General features: G+C 43.3%; 1 protein-coding gene across 2 annotated transcripts; it reads left to right on the top strand.

Annotated features, from left to right (window-relative positions):
* Positions 1 to 15: 15 nt before the first annotated feature.
* On the top strand, positions 16 to 16490 carry GNAT2 (G protein subunit alpha transducin 2). 2 transcript variants are annotated; one of them, XM_007977681.3, is made up of 9 exons: positions 16 to 324; positions 6828 to 6998; positions 9251 to 9293; positions 9572 to 9713; positions 10693 to 10850; positions 12749 to 12877; positions 13086 to 13215; positions 14898 to 15051; positions 15454 to 16490. In XM_007977681.3, exons 2-9 carry the CDS (start codon positions 6881 to 6883, stop codon positions 15642 to 15644), a joined length of 1065 nt encoding a protein of 354 aa, XP_007975872.1. In that variant the 5' UTR covers positions 16 to 324; positions 6828 to 6880; the 3' UTR covers positions 15645 to 16490. The 2 variants fall into 2 exon arrangements, with proteins under 2 accessions (XP_007975872.1, XP_007975871.1); XM_007977680.3 differs by lacking the exon at positions 16 to 324 and having other exon boundaries at positions 6667 to 6998.
* Positions 16491 to 21441: the final 4951 nt, after the last annotated feature.

The following is a 21441-nucleotide window of genomic DNA, read 5'->3' on the forward strand; positions in this document are numbered from 1 at the left end:
CTGCCGACCCCGCCTCGCCATTTTTTTCTCTTCCTGGGCGCCACGTGGGCAGCCACCACACCGCGGTAGGGCTGGCCTGAGCTGACCCTTGATCTTGGGCCAGTTTCGTGCGTCAGCTTCCTCATCCGTAAGATGGGGTAATGACAGTACCTCACTCAAAGGGGTTACTGTGAAGATTAAACGTAAAGTCCCTTTACACAGTGCCTGGCACGAAGTCAGGGCCCAATGAAAGGTAGCTGTTGTTATCGTCCCAGGATTCATTTTAAGCAGAAGTCCTGCCCCTGCAATCTCACCTGGTCGTCTGTTTTCTTCCGGCCGGCATAGGTAGGAGGCTGTGCCCTGCAATTCTGGCTCCCCTGCCCACATTTCTGTATTTGGTGGTTAAGAGCTTTAACTCTAGCCAGAATGTCTGCGTTCAAATCCAGATTTCACCTACTTCCTGACTGATACTGGGCAAGTTACCTAACTTCTCTGTGCTTCTGTTTCTTCCATAAAATGAGTGTAAGAGTACCTGCTTTATATGGTGGTTAAGATGAATGAGTTAATATAAGTTAACTGCTTAGAACTGTGCCTGGCCTGTAGTTAGCACTTTTTTATTATTACCATTGCTTTAGCCTTGGCTTTGGTTCTCTATTGACACTCACAGGTTGATTCACTTACAGCCGTTCTGGGATCTGCAGACATCCTATCCAACAAGCATCCCCACTGCCAAGGGGTAGAAAATCCGACCTAAAGGGAACTTGTGGAGGGAAGTCCCTAAGACTTCACTGAATATAATTAAATGCATTAGCAGGAATTAATCTCTTCCCTATTTTCCCTCTTGTGGGAGGCCTTTGCCCCCCAAACCCAGTTGTTCTAATGCTGTTTGTCTGGCTCCTCCCAGTTCTCACCACCCCCACAGCAGAGTTCCTTCCCAAACTCTGCCTGCCTCTTCTCTCCCCACGCTGGATTCTGGACCTTGAACCCTGTGCTCCACCTGCATCTGGTGCCACTTCCATTGATCCCTGTCTACTGTTCCCTGAACAAACTTAAAAAAACTTGGCCTCTTCACCTCACACAGAATCCACAAAACTAAAAAGAGAACAGAGATAACCAGGTTTACCTATCAAAATAGCAAAGACTAAAAAACAAAAAAACAAACACTAATGCAGGTGGCAAGGGTATAGTTAGTGAGATGGGAGACACACACACACGTACATGTGCACACACATTACTGGTGGCCTTGAACACTGATATAATCTCTCTGAAAGCCATCTGGTAATATATAATCAAAAGTTTCAAAAAGGTTCTTATTATTTGACCCAGTAATCAATTTTCTGGAGTTTTTCTAAAAAGAGCTGCCAGAAAAATATGTATGCAAAAAGTTGCTCAGCACCACAATGTGTATTGCATAGGAAAGTTAGACACTTTAAAGGCCCAAAAGTAGGGGAATGTTTATGGAAGATTCATACCATGAAATACAGCCATTAAAAATTGTTCTTGGAGAAATGTTTAATGATGTGGAAATGTTTACAATATAAACTTAGGTAAAAGAATGGATGCAAAACACTATATACAGAATGGCCCTACTTATGTGATATACATGGGTAGAAAAGAAACACACCAACAAGTTTACCAATGATTATCTGTAGTGGTGGAATTATGGGTTATATTTTATTTATTTGCATTTTGAAAATTATAATACATACCCATAACTTTTATAATCAAGGGACTAGAAATCAACAAAAATCGGTACAAATCCATAATTGACTCCACAGTCCCCCCAACCCAGACTTCCCTGGGTCTTAACCCCAGACTTAAACTATTCTGTTTACATTTATGGCCCACTGAATTGGTCTTGGGGCCCTTAGGGATTTTGAGGCTGATGGACTCTCAAGAATGAATAAAATGAATCTCAAAAATCAAGCACCATGTAACTACATAGAATGTCATGTATCTTCTGATAAGATGCAAATGTTGACATAGTTTTAAAGATAGTATCTTGCATTGGGCCAGGCCTCTTGAGCATCCTGCTTAATGCAGACCTACCTACCTCAGCAGCCAATAGGTGGCAATCCTTGCCCTCCACCCAGCCCAGGCAAACCAGTTCATTAGTCCCTTTATGCTAGTCCCCTAGTCCCATCTGCAACAGACCCCTCACTCTACAACCCTCCCCTATTTCCAGGTCATCTGGTATATTGTCGCTGCTAGGAAGTCGGCCCTGATTACAGTTAAGCATCAGTCCCTCCACCCACTCAATACCAGCAAGAATCTCAGTGAGGTTTCATTGTCTATGCAGAATAGAGCTTGGGAAATAAAGGCGTGAGTCATCCTATGGCCTGGGCTTTTTTCACACTGAGGCCTTAACATTGCTTTTGAGCCTCTGGGATCTTCCCTAGCTCCAAACACAGCTTCCTCCCCTCCTAGCCTGTTCCCCACATGGCTCCTTAACTGACCCTCCTGGAATCCCAGCTCCCTAACGATGGTGCACTCCTGTTTCTCTGAAGAACTGCTTTTCTTTGCTTCTGGACTTCAGCTCACTGTGATGTCAGCCTCCCTAGCTAGGCCAGAACAATCTTCACAGATACTAAACTTGGGAGAGAATATCTGCATCTCCAAAAAGGTCCTTGGCCAGGGCAATTTCCCAAACCATACCTTATGCTTAGGCCCTTCTAGAAACAAGCTGTTCAGCTCTGCTTTCTCAGCTTCTCCCAGCAGCCAGCTCCCTCTACCCCCATCTCAGTCACCCAGCATTGTGTTTATAGCACTGTGCAGCTGTTTCCATCTATACTTGTTTATAAGACCCCAGTGGATTTTAGCCAAACCCCTTGACATTGAAGGCGCTTCACTGGCTGGCTCCAATTTCCCTTTCTTGTCCTTATCTTCACCTCCCAGCCCTCCACTCTATGCACCTTTCACTCCAGTCCAGTCACATCAAAGTCCAGGTCTTCTCTGAGCACACCTTGTACCTTGTACCTCTACCTGTTTTTTCATGCTCTTTCCTTTCCCCAAAACACTAATCTCCCATTTCCACTGTTGTTCTGCTTCTCTGTGGAAAGTCTATTCATTTCACAATCACCCTTTTCTTTCTTCTGCCATAGAACTTGTCAGACAGTCAGCTGTGTGTTTAATTGCCTTTCCTACCAGGGGTGAATGCTAGGTCTTAAATAGCTCTGAATTTCCCAGCACTACTGCAGTATCCCTTTCACTAATTTGTTTTTCTGTGAGTTTCCCCCATCTCTGCCTATGGACTGGAAGGTCCTGAAGGTAGTTCCTCATCCTTCATGTCCTCCCACTCTATCTGGGACAAGTCTTGACCCACAGTTCACTTAAGACAAGGCTTACCACGGATGTCAGACAGATCCCTTAACTCAGGAAACATGCCCAAATCACTGAGAAACAGTGATTTACTTTTCATCCAAGATGATATGGTTATAAAGGGCTGTGAATCAAAACAACTGAGCTCTGGCTTGGCTTCTGATACTACCTTGCTTATTAATGTGAGGATCACTTTTCTGTACTTCAGTTCACTCACCTCCAAAATGGAAATAGCACTACATACCTTACTTACTTCATCAGGAAACTGTCCCTAAATGTGATCATAAAGTGGAACAGCTACAACAAAGGCACAGAGTTGACAACAGAGGCAGAGGCAGGAGGTCACAGGCATCAGGATGATGTATGCACAGTAATGGATCTGTGTTCTCAGGCCAGGTGAGGGCTAGCAGTTCCCTCTCTCAGCTTTCCAGTGAGAATGGGGAACTTCCACCCAGTAGGTTAGGGAACAAAGCAGAAGCAGCACAGAAGCTTGCAGAGGTAGCAGTAGAAAAGGAACGAGCCCACTTTCCCTATGTGTGAAACAAGTTAGTGGTTCCTTTAACAAGGGCTGCTGTTATTGAGTTCATGCATTTGCCCATGCTTTCTCTCTCTGGCTACTTATGTGGGAGTAATAGAAAGAAGGATCACTGGTTTGTCTGTTCACTAGGACATATAACTTCGTTTTTTTGTTTTTGAAACAGAGTCTCACTCTGTCGCCCAGGCTGGAGTGCAGTGGTGCAATCTTGGCTCACTGCAACCTCCGCCTCCCGGGTTCAAGCGATTCTCGTGCCTCTATCTCCCAAGTAGCTGGATGTATGCCACCACGCTGGGCTTTTTTTTTTTTTTTTTTTTTTTTTGACAGAATCTTGTTCCGTCATCCAGGTTGGAGTGCAGCGCCTCCTGGGTTCAAGTGATTCTCCTGCCTCAGCCTCCCAAGTAGCTGGGATTACAGGTGCCTGCCACCATGCCCGGCTAATTTTTGTATTTTTTTTTAAAGTAGAGATAGGGTTTCACCATGTTGACCAGGCTGTCTCAAACTCCTGACCTCAGATGATCTGCCCGTTTCGGCCTCTCAAAGTGTTGGGATTACAGGCATGAGCCACCACTCCCGGCCTAATTTTTGTAGTTTTAGTAGATACAGGGTTTCACCGTGTTGGCTAGGAACTCCTGACCTCAGGTGATCCGCCCACCTCAGCCTCCCAAAGTGCTGGGATTACAGGCATGAGCCACTGTGGCCAGCCGACTTTAAATGAGTTACTTAACTCTCAAGTCTCTGTTAATCTAGTCTGTAAATTGGGGACGATAGCAGTTATTGTGAGAATTAACTGTTATGAGCCACTTACATTGTTCAGCAGTTATTATAATAACTATAACATAATAATTATTAATAGTTCCAGGCAGCCCCTTGAACAGTGTAGCCTTCAGCATAGCTCTGGCCTCAGTGTGTTACCAGTATTGTGGGTAGGCTACAGCACGTCTAGCAGTGGGGTATAATTACTGAAACCTTATAATGAAGATTCCAAGATAGTCACAATTTCAAAGAGACTCTCCTGTTTTCCCTTAGGTCAATAAGCACTTGCCAATTTGATGGGAAAACATGGCTACCACGGAAAGCCCCTCAGCAGCTGCCTATTTCTCCATCAGCCCGTACAGTCGCTGAAAGGTGGTGTGAAGGAGGAAGATAATTAGCTATGGCTCAGGGTACCTGATAGGCGGGGAGACCTAGATTCTACTCCTGACCATCCCAGTCCCAACTGGCCACTGCTGCACAAGTCCAGCTCTCAAATGAAAGAGCAAATTACATCCTTCGAGCTCAGTTCTCCACCTTGGCTGTACACTAGAATCAGCTGGGGATGTTTTTAAATTCTTGCGCCTGGACTGCACTCCAGACCAATTTAATCAGTATTTTTAAAAAAGCACTCCAGGTAAATGCTACCATACACTAAAAGTTGAGAACTGTTTCAGGGCAGGGTTTTTCAAACTTCACAGGCGTAATAACTACCTGTATTAGCTTAAAATATTTTCTCTGGCTCTGGAGTTTGATTCTAACATACCCTTTAAAAACATGTACACTATTTTAACATCTCAGAAAGCAGGGTGATCTTCTAGTCAGTGGCACCTAAGACTTGAAGACACACAGAAACCAGCAACCCAGCTGATTCTTAGGATTAGGCAAGTTGAGGGGAAACAGTTCCCAAAGGCAGTGCTTCCCAATCTTTAATGTCTTTAGAGTCACCTGAGATCTTGTTAAAATGCGGATTCCGAATCAGAAGTTCTGGGTTAAAGCCTGAGATTCTGTATGTCTAATGAGCTTCTGGGTGATCTGATGTTGCTGGCTCTTGATCCGCATTTTGGGCAGCAAAATTCTAAAACATCTCCACCTGAGGAGGCTCCGCCAGGAAGACTCATTTAAGTCAACTGAAATAACTGGCATAGAGGAGTACAACCTGTGGAGTCCTCAATGTCTGTGAGGCAGTTACTAGACCGCACCCTCATTTTTCCCCCAGGAAAGGGCAGCTGGGATGAGAGCCAGAGGGAGAGAGAGCTGCCCCGACCTTTGAGAAGCCAGAGTCTGGAGTCCAATTTCCCAAAGAAGCAGAGTTTGTTGTGTGAGGCAGCACAAACCCCACACTGAATACCAGCAAAGTTCACTTATGAAGTGAAGCTGGGACTCAGCTGGCTTTAGTGGGCCGAAAGGAAGCAACCCCATTCTCTTCACCATACACCCTTTTTCTACATTTATTCATTCACCAAACCTTTTGATCCACGAACAAACTACAGGTTCTGAGAGGTTCAAAGATGAGTCAGATTTGGTCCGTTGAGCTCCACGGGGAGAAATGCAGTGAGGGAAAAGATTTGTAAAACGACATACAATATGAAATGATAAGTGCCAATAACAGAAGTACAAAGAGAGGGGCCAGTACAAAGGAGCAATGCTAGTAGCTTCCTGGAGCAGCAGCCACTGTGGGACCTGAAACATTCCTAATCTTCCCAAGGAAGGGCACCACCCAAAACAAATTTCCTTGCCAGGACTAGCCTATGGTAAATGAGTATGCTTTGATACCCTGAGCCCTTGAAACCAAGACCTCATGATCTGGAGACTCAACATAAGGAATGTTTCCTACCTGTGTGCCCATAATCTCTAGCTCTATGATGCAAATAAATCCAAGGAAGCAAGAGACTTTCAAGGGATGAGCCCCTTAAAGGATGGAAGTGGTTGTGCATCCTATCCTTCTGCCAGAACCCAGCACATCATTTCCCTAGTTACATAAACATTTGAGTCTTTACCCCTTACCATATTGACAAAGCTCTTAATTGGCTTGACCTATCACATTGCTAGATATAAAGGCTACAATCCCCAGACTAAGAAGTAGGTCTCCAGTTGGAGTAGGGAGTCTCAGTCAATGTAGGCAGAGTACAAGACCCTACAGCCTGCTCTCTTACCTGGCCTCGTACAGACCAGCTTTTAGGGGAGCCAAGTTGGGATACTCAATTCCAACTCTTTTCCTTCTCTTCCGTCTCACATACAGGAAACCTTACGAGAAAGGTTTAGGGGCCTGAAAAAGGTGACAAGACGGCAAAGATGGGAAGTGGAGCCAGTGCTGAGGACAAAGAACTGGCCAAGAGGTCCAAGGAGCTAGAAAAGAAGCTGCAGGAAGATGCTGATAAGGAAGCCAAGACTGTCAAGCTGCTACTGCTGGGTGAGTGAGATGGGAAGATGAGCCAGAGAAGGCAGGGGTCCTTCCTGCTTTCCTAAAGGGTCAGTGGGTTCCACCTCACCCCGTGGGAAGGAGAGGTGGCAGGTCATTTTTCCTCTCCTCTACACAGTCTCAGGCTAGGTGATCAGGAGATCTAGAGCTGAGTTAATATGGGGCCTAAAGAGCCACCCCAAGGGGATCCAGAATGCCAAGGCTATTCCGGAGTTTTTCTACTCTTGAGTGAGGAATAGTGCAAGGGCCACCATGAACCCTCCCATTTCCAAATCTAACCAAATCTAACACATCCTTTAGGCTTCAAGGACCCTGGACTTGCACATTGTACCCAATCTGCAGTCAGAGAACCCTAAGCCAAGAAATCAGAAGAGAACAGGACCTTCCCTCACCAACAGGCTCACGAGTCCCAATATACAGTCAGTGCCAACAGTCCCAGAGATAGTCCCACTGGTTTTTGCCAAGTATAGTGGTTTCTTCTTGTTTGCAGTAAAAATTCTGGAAGTAGGGGGCCCTGAGTGAGGAGGAATGGTGTCTATGTATAGCAGTCCCTTCTGGCTCTCTATTCAATAGCCACCTTCAAAGCCTCTGCCAGATGGAAGGTTCATCAACTTGATGAGCTCCTAAGCAGATCACTGGTCTGTGCTGAGAAAATAAAAGCACCTCAATTTGTCAGGGAAATTGATCTTGGCTGTAAATAAAACCAAGACAAGAACATTTGAGTCATGTGGCTTAGGAAAAGAAGTCACTGGTACCACAGAAGTAGGGTAGCTGGAGCAGGTGGGGTCTATATAGCAGAAGATTGGATGCCTGAGCTGGGTTTCCAAGCCCTCATAAGGGATCTGGGAATTGACGCACTAGGCTAAGGTACCTTCTTTTCCCCCAGCTGATCTGTGGCACAGTCGTAAGGACACACTAAAGGAGCATATCTCTGTAAGCTGGACCCAGACTCTAAGGAGCCCAGGAGGTTACGCAGGGGGAAACAGAGATGGTGGGGCCACTGAGAGATCTTTTAAGCCTAAGCAGATTTCTTCTAGATTCAGGATAAGCTGCTTAGAGGGAACAAGCACAAGCGAAATGGGAGGAGGTCGAGGCATTAGGGTAGTATAAACTCAGTATTGAAGGTATAAGTTTTTGATGGGGAGAGCAGAGTGTGAATGAGGACACTAGGACACTTTAGTCAATAAATGAAACCCACTTAGTCCCATCCAAGATCAGGCTGAGCAACATGGTGAAACCCTGTCTCTACAAAAAAAAAAAAAAAAAAAAGGCCGAGTGCAGTGGTGCACGCCTGTAATCCCAGCACTTTGGGAGGCCAAGACAGGTGGATCACCTGAGGTCAGGAGTTTGAGACCAGCCTGGCCAACATAGTGAAACCCTGTTTCTACTAAAAATACAAAAATTAGTCAAGCGTGGTGGCATGCGCCTGTAGAGTCCCAGCTACGCAGGAGGCTGAGGCAGAAGAATTGCTTAAAACCCGGGAGGCAGAGGTTGCAGTGAGCCAAGATAGCACCACTGCACTCCAGCCTGGGAGACAGAGCAAGACTGTCTCAAAAAGAAAAAAAAAAAAAAAAAATGTAGCCGGGCATGATGTCACACGCCTGGAATCCCAACTACTCCGAAGATTGAGGTGGGAGGATCACTTGAGCCCGGGAAGTTGAGGCTGCAGTAAGCCGAGATCATGCCATGACACTCCAGCCTGGGCTACAAACCTGAGACCCTGTCTCCAAAAAAAAGGGAACCGGCAAGGTGATGAAAATATAGTATTTTGGTGAAATGATCCAGCTCTCTCCAATCCTACCCCAAGATCACTCTCCTGAGTCAAAAATAGGCACAGAGGAGAAATGTTAAAGGACTCCCCCTGTATCTGTTAGTGGTTTTCAACAGGGAGATTTTGACTCCCAGTGGTCATTTGGAAATGTCTGGAGACACTTTTGGTTGTCATAACCAGGGAAGTGGGGTGCTATTGGCCTCTAGTGGGTAGAGGCCAGGAATGCTGCTGAACATCCTACCATGCATGAGACAGCCCAAACTAAATAGTACAGAAGTTAAGAAACTGCTCTAAATCCAGGGTGAATGGCCTAAGCTCAAGCATGCCAGAAATTGAGGGCAGCAGTCATCCCTATGTGTTCTCCTCTAACAAGACCCCCAAGCAAGCAGTGGCTCTGACTTCTCCCAAGCCATCTCCTGGAAGGCTGGGGAGAACTGGTGGAAATCGAAAGCATAAGCATTTTTCCTTCCAGGTGCTGGGGAGTCAGGAAAGAGCACCATCGTCAAACAGATGAAGTGAGTAGCAACAAAGCCCCAAAGCACTGGGATAGGGTGAAGAAGTCAGCCAGTGGAGGTATTCAAAGTGAAAGGCTCTTTAGCCTCAAGGAGCCCAGGTATAAAGGATCTGATTCCAATGCCCCTCATCTGTACCTCTTGCCCCCACCCTCCACTTTGAGAAAGCAGTAGCAACAGAGAGAGAGGATTCTTATGACCCTTTAAATACCCCCAAATTCCTAATCCCTTAGGTCTGGTTACTCAGGTCCAACTAAAGACAGAGTGTCTGCCCCTTGCAGGATCATTCACCAGGATGGCTATTCACCAGAAGAATGCCTGGAGTTCAAGGCTATCATCTATGGAAATGTGCTGCAGTCCATCCTGGCTATCATCCGGGCCATGACCACACTGGGCATCGACTATGCTGAATCAAGCTGTGCGGTATGTGGTTACTATTATGTGGTTAAGGGTGGAAGCAGAAAGGCTAGAAGAAACATACAAACTATATGGAAAGATGGGTAAGAAAAATAGTAACTAAAATCCCACCTGCTGAATTTCAAATCTCTCAATGCAGTCCTGGAGAAGTAAGCAACCTCCACCTTTATTTTTACTGGGACAGGGTCTTGCTCTCTCGCCCAAGCTGAAATGCAGTGGTGTGATCATGGCTCACTGCAATCTCACCCTCCCAGGCTTAAGTGATTCTCCCACCTCAGCCCCAGTAGGTGGGACCACAGGTGTGCACCACCACCCCCAGCTATTTTTTTTTTTTTTTTTGTCAGACTCCTGACCTTAAGCACTCCTCTTGCCTCAGACTCCCAAGGTGTTGGGATTACAGGCGTGAGCCACCGTGCCTGGCCTCAAGCCCTGCTTTATAAGAAATATTTACAAAATAAAGCTGCTCACAGCCTCCTCTGCTTTTTTACTTTATATTACATTTAAATTGCTACCCTTGGGTTCCTGGCCATGGAACTTTTGTAAGTGAAATCCCTACTTCTAGTACTGGCCTTTTTCTAGCTTTAAATCGCTGAACAACAAAGGTGATTAGTCCCTGTCTTCTATCTTGTCTATTTCATGGTCAATCTGGCCTTTACATTCCCAGTCTCTCTGCAGCAGAGGACCCACGTTTTGTGGCAGTAAACTTTCAGACTAAGGATGGAAGCCAGAAACTCCAGAGAGGAAATACCTGGGACCCCTGCCCTGCTTTAGACACATCCCAGGGCTGGGTATAGTGCCACCCTCTGCATCTGGGGAGCATACTCAAAAATTAATCAGTAGTTTTTTTACATAGAATCTTCACTGCAGATTGCTTCCATCTTAGGTCTTTGTAGTAATGTAAAATGCTCCATTCAGCAGTCTTCCCAGAAGCCTCTTGGAAAGCTATTACTCCTGTGAAGTTCTTAACCAGGTTTCTGCATTACAGGACGATGGGCGACAGCTCAACAACCTGGCTGACTCCATTGAGGAGGGAACCATGCCTCCGGAGCTCGTGGAGGTCATTAGGAGGTTGTGGAAGGATGGCGGGGTGCAAGCCTGCTTCGAGAGAGCTGCAGAATACCAGCTCAATGACTCCGCATCCTAGTAAGACTCTTGACTGGGGAGAGGGTGGGTTGATGCTTAAGCAATCTTCTAGCCAGTCTTCTCTCTGGTTGGGAGAAATCTCACCCAACCCAAAATTTCAGGCATTGAAAGCTGGAGACCCAGACTGAATTCAGCCTGTGGATCTGTTTTGTTAGGCTTCAGCAATGTTTTGAATTTCATGCTATGGGGAGATCTGCCACAGTTGTCACTATTTTACATTGCTTTACACTGGCTCACTACAGCCTACAAGGCTGAAGATGCAAAATTCAAAAGAGGTGCTCTGCCTCATAGCCCTCAGCCCTGTTCTCTTGAGGTGTACACTGAGCCTCTCCTTCCAGAACCCTAAGATAGCCCTGCAGTTCTGTCATACACTCTCCCAGGAGTAATGTGATTCATGATGGCTCTTTCAGGGCAGAATTTTCTATCTGGTAATCTAAGATCTACTTAGGCCACTAAGCAGAAATGAGTCTCCTACACCTGGAGCATCTTATGTCAGGATGCCAAGGTAGGGGACACAAACTACGAGGGCAAACCAAAGGAAGGTGGTCAGGAATTAGTACCATCATTGCAAAGCTGCTTCCAAAAAGATAAGGGACATAATTTATCAATCCTACCTCAGACAGTATGGGATCATAGAAAAGTATGGGCTTCGAAGTCAAACCTGAGTTTATTTAACCTAACCATCTGTCTCCTAATCTTGTAATAATGCTATCACTTACTGTTCCTGGAGCACTCAAAGCCCAGTCACTGCTAGGTGTGCTGTGTATATCATCTCAAGGCCCTTTACCCATCTACATAATAAGACTTTAAGGTAGATGGTACCTTTCTAATTAGCCTCATTTTACACATGAAAAACTGAAGTTCAGAGAAGTTAATCAACTGCCCAAGGTCATGTAGATAAATGGCAGAAACTGCATTTGCATTGGGCTGCTTGACTACAAAGCTAAATATTTTTCATAACACACCACAATTTCTCTTGACCCTAGCCAAGTCTTTAACTCTTCTGAATTTCTCCATCTGTAAAATGGGGATATGAAACTTGATGGCTTAGGAGTTTAAACGAGAATCTGCACATTAAAATGCCTGGCATACAGCAGGCACTTGTGTTACTTGTGCTTCCCTCCTCCTCTCAGTCATCTCAGTTCACATCTGCCTTCCTCCTGCCTTTTCTTTTAAAAAACCTTTTCTTTTTTATGGTAACTTTCAAACATATACAAAAGTAGAAATAATATAATGAATTACCCCTCAACAGTTATCAACTCATGGCCAATCTTATTTCATTTTACCTCCATTCCCTACTGGATTATTTTGAAGCAAATTCCAGGTATCATTTCATGCTAAAAATGTCATTATGAATCTCTAAAATATTGACCCTTTTTATAAAAAGAATATAATTACACCCAAATAGTTAACAATTCTTTAATAGCATCAAGTATCACCAAATCGGTGTTCAAATTTCCCCGGTTATCTCAAATGTTTCCTCCCCAGTTTGATTCAGGATATAAACAAAGTCCATGTTTTGCATTGGTTCATGTCTCTAAAGTCTCTTTCAATTTACTGCTTCTTGATGGAACTTTTAGCACCCACTGAAACCACTAAATCTCATTCCAAAATCTACAAAGCTTGCAGTCAGGGGAAACCCAAGGAAAACTTACCTAACTTGATTTAAATGTGCTGGAACCCCAGCCACAAGTGGGCTTGTTCCTCAGTCCATCCCCCATTTCCTCTAGTTAATGACTTATGAAGGTTTAAAGGAAAGAATCCTAAATTTAACAGTGTGGCTTCTAGTCCTGCTTTCTATCACCAAATTAGCTGTGTGACTTTAGGTAAGATACCTTTTACATCTCTTAGCCTTGTCTGTGGAAAATTTGTCACTGATGCTAATCACTTTTCTCTAGCTACCTGAACCAATTAGAACGAATCACAGACCCTGAGTACCTCCCTAGTGAGCAAGATGTGCTCCGATCCAGAGTCAAAACCACGGGCATCATTGAAACCAAGTTTTCTGTCAAAGACTTGAATTTCAGGTAAGTGCATGGTTCCCTGGGGCACCTCGGATACACGTGTGAAATCCTGAAAAGGGGCACAGGCAGGCTTCTTGGCCTTTGGTGAAGCCTAATCTAAATTACTGTTCTGCTTCTCCCCCTTTTCCTCTCCTACTTCATGGGGTGAACATCAAAGGCCTATGGGTCAGATGCTGGGCAAACCTATGAAAATAGCTGCTTCTTCCCTCAGGATGTTTGATGTGGGAGGGCAGAGATCAGAGAGAAAGAAGTGGATCCACTGCTTCGAGGGAGTCACGTGCATCATTTTCTGTGCAGCCCTCAGTGCCTATGATATGGTGCTGGTGGAAGATGACGAAGTGGTGAGTGGCCCTTGCACCAAGCAGCTTTGGTAGAACAAGTTCTCCCCATGAGCCTTTCTCTAAGTCTTGTGTCACTCTACTGCCCAACTTAGGTAATTTCAGTCTAGCAGACCAATCAATGTCTCATGCAAATAATTCTAGAAAAACAACTTCTTCTGCAGGTTCTAGGTTAGCATTTTAGAGCTCCAAATTTACTGAGAGTGAGCTTGGTCTCAAATTAGACATCGAAGTATCACTTGGACATCACAAAGCTCGTAAGAGGAATTCAATGTAAAGAGATAAGGGACCATCAACTAGGCAAAGCAAAGGAGTTACACTTAGTACTCTCCCAAGTTGCCTAAGGAAGGAGATGAAAATGACAGAACAGAGAAAATAGCATATATGAATCTTCATTGCAACATAATAGAGGGGTTGAACTAGTAACCCCACTTAGAAGGCTAAAAATGTACTGTCCATAGGAGTAAGGAGAGACTGGCAGACCAGCTCTCATGCCAATTAAATTGGCAGCTGGAAGACTACCCAAGAGTGGTTCTCTTTAGCCTGTAGAATTCTGTAGGACAGGAGTTCTACAGCACAAGTGTTAGAGCCCAGCCAGTTACCTTCTCTGAATTGAGAAAGGTTAGAGGCATGAAAAACGTTAATTTCACCCAAGCATCTGCTTACAAATGGAGGTCCACAGCTTGCTGATGAAAGGGATACTCCTATCCCTTGCCACAGCTTGTTCTCTTCCCTTCCCCTTGGTAGTTTTAACTTCACATTAGGGCACTCTGAATATCATCTAACCAAAATGGCTTACAGAGCTATTCACTTCCCATCTTTAACCCTAAAGATTAAAGTATATGAGACTTTCCATCTTTAACCCTAAAGTCTATAAACCAAGTCTGTAAGACCTTAAAGGGTTGTACAGGAGTATTATGGGGGGAAAAGCCACAAATGAGATTGTTCTTGTTTTATTAGATAAGTAGACTGAATTCAAGTCAACTGATAGCATACTTCAAAATCCTAAAGACCTGCTCCCTAAAAGCAGGCTGGGCTGGGGCAATGGGCAGCCTCTGCAGATATATAGCACGACTTCTCGCTCTCTAAGTAGCAATCATAGAAGGAAATGAGAGAGCAGAAATGCTTGTGGTATGACACTGGGAAATTCTCCAACCCTCACCATGTGGCAACAGGACCAAAGTAGCCCAAACTGAGATCTGGGACCCCATGAAAGAAGCCTATCAAAATCATCCTGGAGATGCATATGGGCACATGCTAACTTGGGCCTGTTTCAACCCATTATCAGCACTACTTATAAAATGTCAAGTTCTCAGTTGCACCCTGGCTGCTAAAGATCTGCATAACACATATTATAGACCTATATGCCAGCCACTATCATGGATATGTATATACAATACATATACAATCTCATTTAGCTTTCATTATAACCCTATAAGACAGGAAAACAGACTCAGAAAAAGCTCAATAATTTTCCACAAGTCACACAGCTATTAAAAAGACAGGGAACTGGAATGAACCCACATCTCTCTGGCTTTACTCTGGTATATTAAAAAGAGATAAGCTGTTCTCTGTCTTGCTTTTTACATTTGGAGCACTGGTCTCTCCAAGGGGAACAAGAACAGGAAGTAGGTAGCTATTCGTAAGCCAAATCTGATATTTCCAATGGTGTTTCCTCTTACTAGAATCGTATGCATGAGTCTTTGCATCTGTTCAACAGCATATGTAACCACAAGTTCTTTGCGGCTACTTCCATCGTCCTCTTTCTCAACAAGAAGGATCTCTTTGAGGAAAAAATCAAGAAAGTCCATCTCAGCATTTGTTTTCCAGAGTATGATGGTAAGTGTCAGGGGCTGGAAACAATAATAATGCCTTTTAGTAGTGACTGGCAATTGTCTCATTTTTTAGGCTAAGGTGACATAAAGGAACTTAAGGGAAAACCTTGGGCACAGTTACAGGGTTTAAATTCAGATTCTCTGGAATACAGCAGGGATTAGATACAGGAGAGCCACTGACTTCATATGATACCTACTGAAAACCAAAGGTGGAGAGACACCTCTCCTCAATTTCTTTTCAACTAAAGTGAGAAACACTGGAGTGCAATCGAGAACCTTCCCTCCAAAAACAGGCCCCCAACTGCTGTTGTCTACATTTTAAGGATCAAGTCAATCACCTAAAGTGAGTCAGCAACTAACAAGGGTTCATTTATTCTACTTTTTCACTATTTTTCTGGAAAACCAGGTAACAACTCCTATGATGATGCGGGGAATTACATCAAGAGCCAGTTCCTTGACCTCAATATGCGAAAAGATGTCAAAGAAATCTACAGTCACATGACCTGTGCTACAGATACGCAGAATGTCAAATTTGTGTTTGATGCAGTTACAGATATTATCATCAAAGAAAACCTCAAGGACTGTGGCCTCTTCTAATCCTCACCATTCCTCAGGTATAAGTTCTATAAACAGGCTTGGAATCTGGGTAATTAAAAACAGAAAATTATAGTCAATATACGATGACATGAAGAATGAATCCATTCTTTGGAGATGAAGTATACATGACTGCAACTGTGTTTCATACATTCTTTTCAAAGTGGGATAGCTAGTGCAGCTTAAAGAGCACAGGCCAGTAGTTAGAAGACCCTCCAGGTTCCAGTACTGGTTTTCCAACTTAATACAAAAATGTGAATACTTTATTTCTGAGTCTTGAGTCTTTCAACTATAAAATGAAGATGACTTCCCTGCCTACTTCACAGGGTTATTCTGAGGAACACGAACATAACTGAAGGGAAGGCACATAAAAACTGCTTGTGCAGGCTGGGCGCAGTGGCTCACGCTTGTAATCCCAGCACGTTGGAAGGCCGAGGTGGGCAGATCACGAGATCAGGAGTTTGAGACCAGTCTGGCCAACACAGTGAAACCCTGTATCTACCAAAAATACAAAAATTAGCTGGGCATGGTGGCGGGCGCCTGTAATCCCAGCTACTCAGGAGGCTGAGGCAAGAGAATTGCTTGAACCCAGGAGGTAGAGGTTGCAGTGAGCCAAGGTCGCGCCACTGCACTCCAACCTGGGCAACAGAGGTAGAATCTGTCTGAAAAAAAAAGAAAAAAGAAAACTGCTTGTGTTTAGGGTCACAGAAATAAATCCTATATAAAAGCTGCCATATATTAAATTCAACACCTGGTTTTTAGAATAAACTACTGCAACAAACTATTCCAAGCAAAATAGCAAGGCTTCCTCTAGTCTATAGAAAACTAGTATTAACCAAACCTAAATAAACCTGCCATTCCCTTTTTACTAACAGACCTCTATGTGCCTTAGCTCAGAGATCTGGATCACTGGATAGAAGATGCGAGTTTGTTAGTTTCTAAGGCACACATCCCAAAACGATCATCTTTATTAAGCAAAGATTATCCCTCTGCCCCTATCAAACAGACCTTTATCTCTACAAATGTTTCTTAGCTACAGAAGATACTTTCTGAATAAACTTAGAGGACATCAAATACTCTTATTTAGAGTATTAATGATTGTGCTACTGCCGCTTCTCTGTCATAGAATTTGGAACAAGTGAACAATTCTAAACTTTCATTTCAACTGCTACATGTTTCAGAAGAACCAAGACAGGTGAGCTTGTTTTAGGCACTGAAAATCTTTGCAGCTGGGTCCATGTGATGGTGGATGTAAACAACATCTCCCCAAACACGCCAACAAGTTTTCCTTTGGACTCCTTTGAGGGGAAATGCAGTTTGCATTTATCTTGACAGAAGGTGATGAAGTTAGGTATATAGATTTAGCATTTACAACTACCAGTGAGGAAAGCTCTTGGCATCCAAAATTTAGTACATAGAAGAAAATGTCAATTAAAATGGAAATTGCTCCTTGCCAGAAACACCCACTCACACTTAGGCTGCTACTAGCAGTATTAATACTAGAGAGCCATATGAGCTTGAAATACACAAGAATAAATTTGTAGCTAAATTAATTCATTTAATAGTTAAATTCATTTAATAGTCTTTCGGATTTCCTAAAAAGAAAGCAGCTTGGGAGAATTATCCGAGAAACTACTCTGGCTACTGCTGATGAAAAAACAAGCCAAAGAACAAACCTGGCCAAGCACAGTAGCTCACACCTGTAACCCTAGCACTTTGGGAAGCCAAGGCAGATGGATCACCTGAGGTCAAGAGACCAGCCTGGCCAACAGGGCAAAACCCCATCTCTACTAAAAATACAAAAATTAGCCAGGCGTTGTGGGGCATGCCTGTAATCCCAGCTATTCAGGAGGCTGAGGCAGGAGAATCACCTGAACCCAGGAGGCAGAGGTTGCAGTAAGCCAAGATCATGCCACTGCACTTCCAGCCTGGGCGACAAAGTGAGATTCCATCTCAAAAAAACAAAACAAAACAAAAAACCTGGGAAAGACTTCTCACATTCAAGAGCTGTTCAGGAACTACTCTGAATATCATGCTGCAACCATTACTAACCTGTTCACTTTACCTCAACATACAGGAGTTCTGAATCTGTTTTGTATCATGGATCCTTCCAGCAGTCTGATGATACCATGTATCTCTTTTCATCATATTTTTAAACACATAAAATTAAATTCAGAGAATTACAAAGAAAACTAGCGTATCAAACAGTCTCTTTGTAGACTCATGGAGCTCTGAAGCCCCAGGTTAAGAACCCTCAATATACAGCCATGCTCTTGTCTATTCAGGCCCCAAACGTAATTTATCCCATTTATTCCATCTCCATATAGGACAGCCCTACTTTCCCTCACATAGTACTAGATTGTTGCTTATTTTATTAACTTTTCCTTGGTCTTTCAATCTAGGTGCAAATTCGTTATCGACCCAATTATAAGTCTAACTCAGGATCCTTGGTTATTAATGTTCACATAGAACCTGCCTTATGGTACTAGTACAGAAGCAGAGCCAGTGGGACAGGTCTTCTGTCAGAAGACAAGTCTCTAGCAGACTAAAACAGGGTTGTATTTAGTCCCCTTCTTTTGGGATAGCTGGTGGATATCCCAACTTTTATCTGGTTTATAAACAAACTCACACAAGCCACCTTGTACAAACTTTATGTAAAGCGTTCATCTTGGAGGACAGAGGATAAGATAGTAGCACTTAAAGCAACATTATATAGCTGTTTTTTACTGAGGTTGGGATCTGCCTATATTCATCTTATGATATTTTCAAGCTAAAACTCTTCTGGCAAGTCTACATGAAATGCAACAGGGGCCCTTGAGCGCCCATTCACCTATTACCTTAGAACAAAGTCAAAATAATTTTCTCAAACTCTTGGTCCAGACTGGGCTCTCCCGTGATTAAAGGTAAGAGGACTTCACTTCGATGCTCTTGATAGGCTTCCAGAAGAGGCATTCACCCTTACCCTAGCTTAACTGTTTGTCAGGCCCAACGATTGTTCCCAAACCTTACATGTTAGAGCTAGAGAAAAAGTGCATTTGTACTTTTCCTTCATAATTAGCTTATTTTTATCTCATGGACATTTTGACTGTATTCATGAAAAGTTCTTATATAAAACAGCTGTAAGATTAAAATAAAAAGTCATATATTCTGCTGTCATTATCTTTCTTCTTTTGCCTCATTTTAAATTTACACTGTACTGATGAATTATTTACTTTAAGCCATCAAGTTTTTTTTGGTAAACAGATCAGAAACAAATATTTAACCCTATTTTCTGGCACTGCAACCTTAATTCTTAAGACTGCTAAAGTTAGAACGAACTTCAAAATATTCCATCCCCAACACTAGCAATTTATAGATTGAAGCCCAGGGAGGAAGAGTATCTTCATCAAGATCACAGTGCTAGGCAGTAGCAGAACTAGAACTCCAAAACAGGTCTTCTGAATCCAAAGCCTGTGGTGACGTCCAGCTACCAACAGCCCACCATACAATATAAAATCAAAGCCAATTTCTCGTTCTTCTAGGCTCCTCCCATTCCCAACCAAATTCTTGGTTATTTTTTCATTATGCCATCTCTAAATCATGGACATTTAACAAAACCATCTCCAAGCTAAGACAAATAGATCTCAAAATAGAATATGAAAATAGCATAAAATCACAAAAACATAACTAAGTTTGCTTGTTTGTTGAAGGTAAAATTTCCTCTTCATATTCTTAGAGGGAGAGACTATAATGTACTTCCCTAGTATAGCACGATTAAAGAGACATTACCAACAATAAATCCAATGTAAATTACGTTACATTTCACATAAATCTGAAAGTTTTCCTTTTTTAGACAAAAATACAATATGATTGACACAAAAGGACAAATACTATGATTCTACTTATATGAGGTATCTAAAATAGTCAAATTCATAGAGACAAAGGAAAATGCTGGTTACCAGGGGCTGAAAGAAGACGGGGCATGGGGAGTTATTGTTTTTTTTTGTTTTTTTGAGACGGAGTCTCGCTCTGTCGCCCAGGCTGGAGTGCAGTGGCCGGATCTCAGCTCACTGCAAGCTCCGCCTCCCGGGTTTACGCCATTCTCCTGCCTCGGCCTCCCGAGTAGCTGGGACTATAGGCGCCCGCCACCTCGCCCGGCTAGTTTTTTGTGTTTTTTTGGTAGAGACGGGGTTTCACCGCGTTAGTCAGGATGGTCTCGATCTCCTGACCTCGTGATCCGCCCGTCTCGGCCTCCCAAAGTGCTGGGATTACAGGCTTGAGCCACCGCGCCCGGCCTGGGAGTTATTGTTTAACAGGTGTAGAGTTTCAGTTCAGGAAGACGAAAAAAGTTCTGGAAGTGGATGATGGTGATGGCTGTGCAACAGTGTGAATGTACTTAATGCCACTGAACTGTATACTTAAGATGGCAAATTTTATGTTATATATGCTTTATCACAATTTTTAAAATAGAAAAAATACACTATAATTAGAAATTTGTATTTCTGTGGATAAAAGGAAGAATGGATAAAAGCGGCATAAAAGTTGTCTTAAAAGCAACATAAAAGACATGTTAACTTGAAACAGCTCCTACTCTGATAATAAAATCCACTCACATGTATACACCCCCAAATAGTCCAAATCAGAGTATTCCTTCCCATCCCCACAGTGAGACATAACAGCATTCAAAACCCACTCTATACTTGGAGATGTGCCGTAGACCAAAGTGTGCCGGCCATGCTGGGTGGAGAAGGTGGTGAAGGGTGAAGAGCTCTTACCTCCCACTGCCCTCTCTACCCGGCACAGCCCCTGGAGCACAGATTCCAGCAGGATTTCGGTGTTGGGCCAGGGACTGCAAGTGTGACAGAGCCTCTGGTGGTCCTGCTAGGTAAAAGCATGAAGACATTTCTGTGAGGTCAGAAGACACTGGAGACTGCAGAAGGGAACTTTTCTTTTTGCCAGGAAAAATCACTAGTATAAGCAGAAGATAGACAGCTGGATTTAAATGTAAAACAAAGCAAAGACCTTTTTCACCCTGCTTCACGAATTTTAGAGCAATTTATAGTTCAACTACATTTCAGGTCTTCAAAATGAATATGGGCAAAGTAACGCTGTAAAAGACCACTAGCTATGTTGAATACCTTTGTTGGTGCTGCCTTAGGATTTTTTATTTTTCCCTGTGGAGTATAATCCTGAGTATCATAACATTTACAAAGCACTTTCAAATATGTTATTTCTATTTGATGAGAGCCACAGAATACCACAGCAGGAAGGAATAATTTAGTCCATCTTTAGATAACAGATGAGCGATGTAAGACTGAAAGAATACACAAGATTCCATAGCTAGTTGGAAGCAGAGAAAAGACCAGAACCCAGCTTTCCAAACAACTCTCCAACCTCTTAAGATTCTGAGAGGTCTTAGGACCTTTATCCTACATGAGCAAGAATAAACAGAACAGGTAATTTCTTGTGTTTTGTTATGTCTACTGGAAATCTCTCTTACATATAAATAAGCCTCTTAGTAAAAATGTCTGGATAACTCAAGGAGAATTTTGGGGGTAGAGAGAGGTAAAAGGTAAGAGGAGACAGATAAACCAGGCTGTTCATAATTTAATATTCCTGCTGTCAACGATTTTACAGCTTAGTGAATGCTAGTACACTGAGATACGTCTATCCCAGTAGTGTATTAATATTTATTAATATTTGATTATCTCTGGTACCTTGTGATTCTCACTGGATTTCAGAAAAACACTAGCACTGGGCATACAAAGGCTTTTACATGTGACTCAATCATTCCCCTTATGTACCCCCTTACCCATTTCAA

This window comes from Chlorocebus sabaeus, chromosome 20 (assembly GCF_047675955.1).
Source record: "Chlorocebus sabaeus isolate Y175 chromosome 20, mChlSab1.0.hap1, whole genome shotgun sequence".
Taxonomy (NCBI): Eukaryota; Metazoa; Chordata; class Mammalia; order Primates; family Cercopithecidae; genus Chlorocebus; species Chlorocebus sabaeus.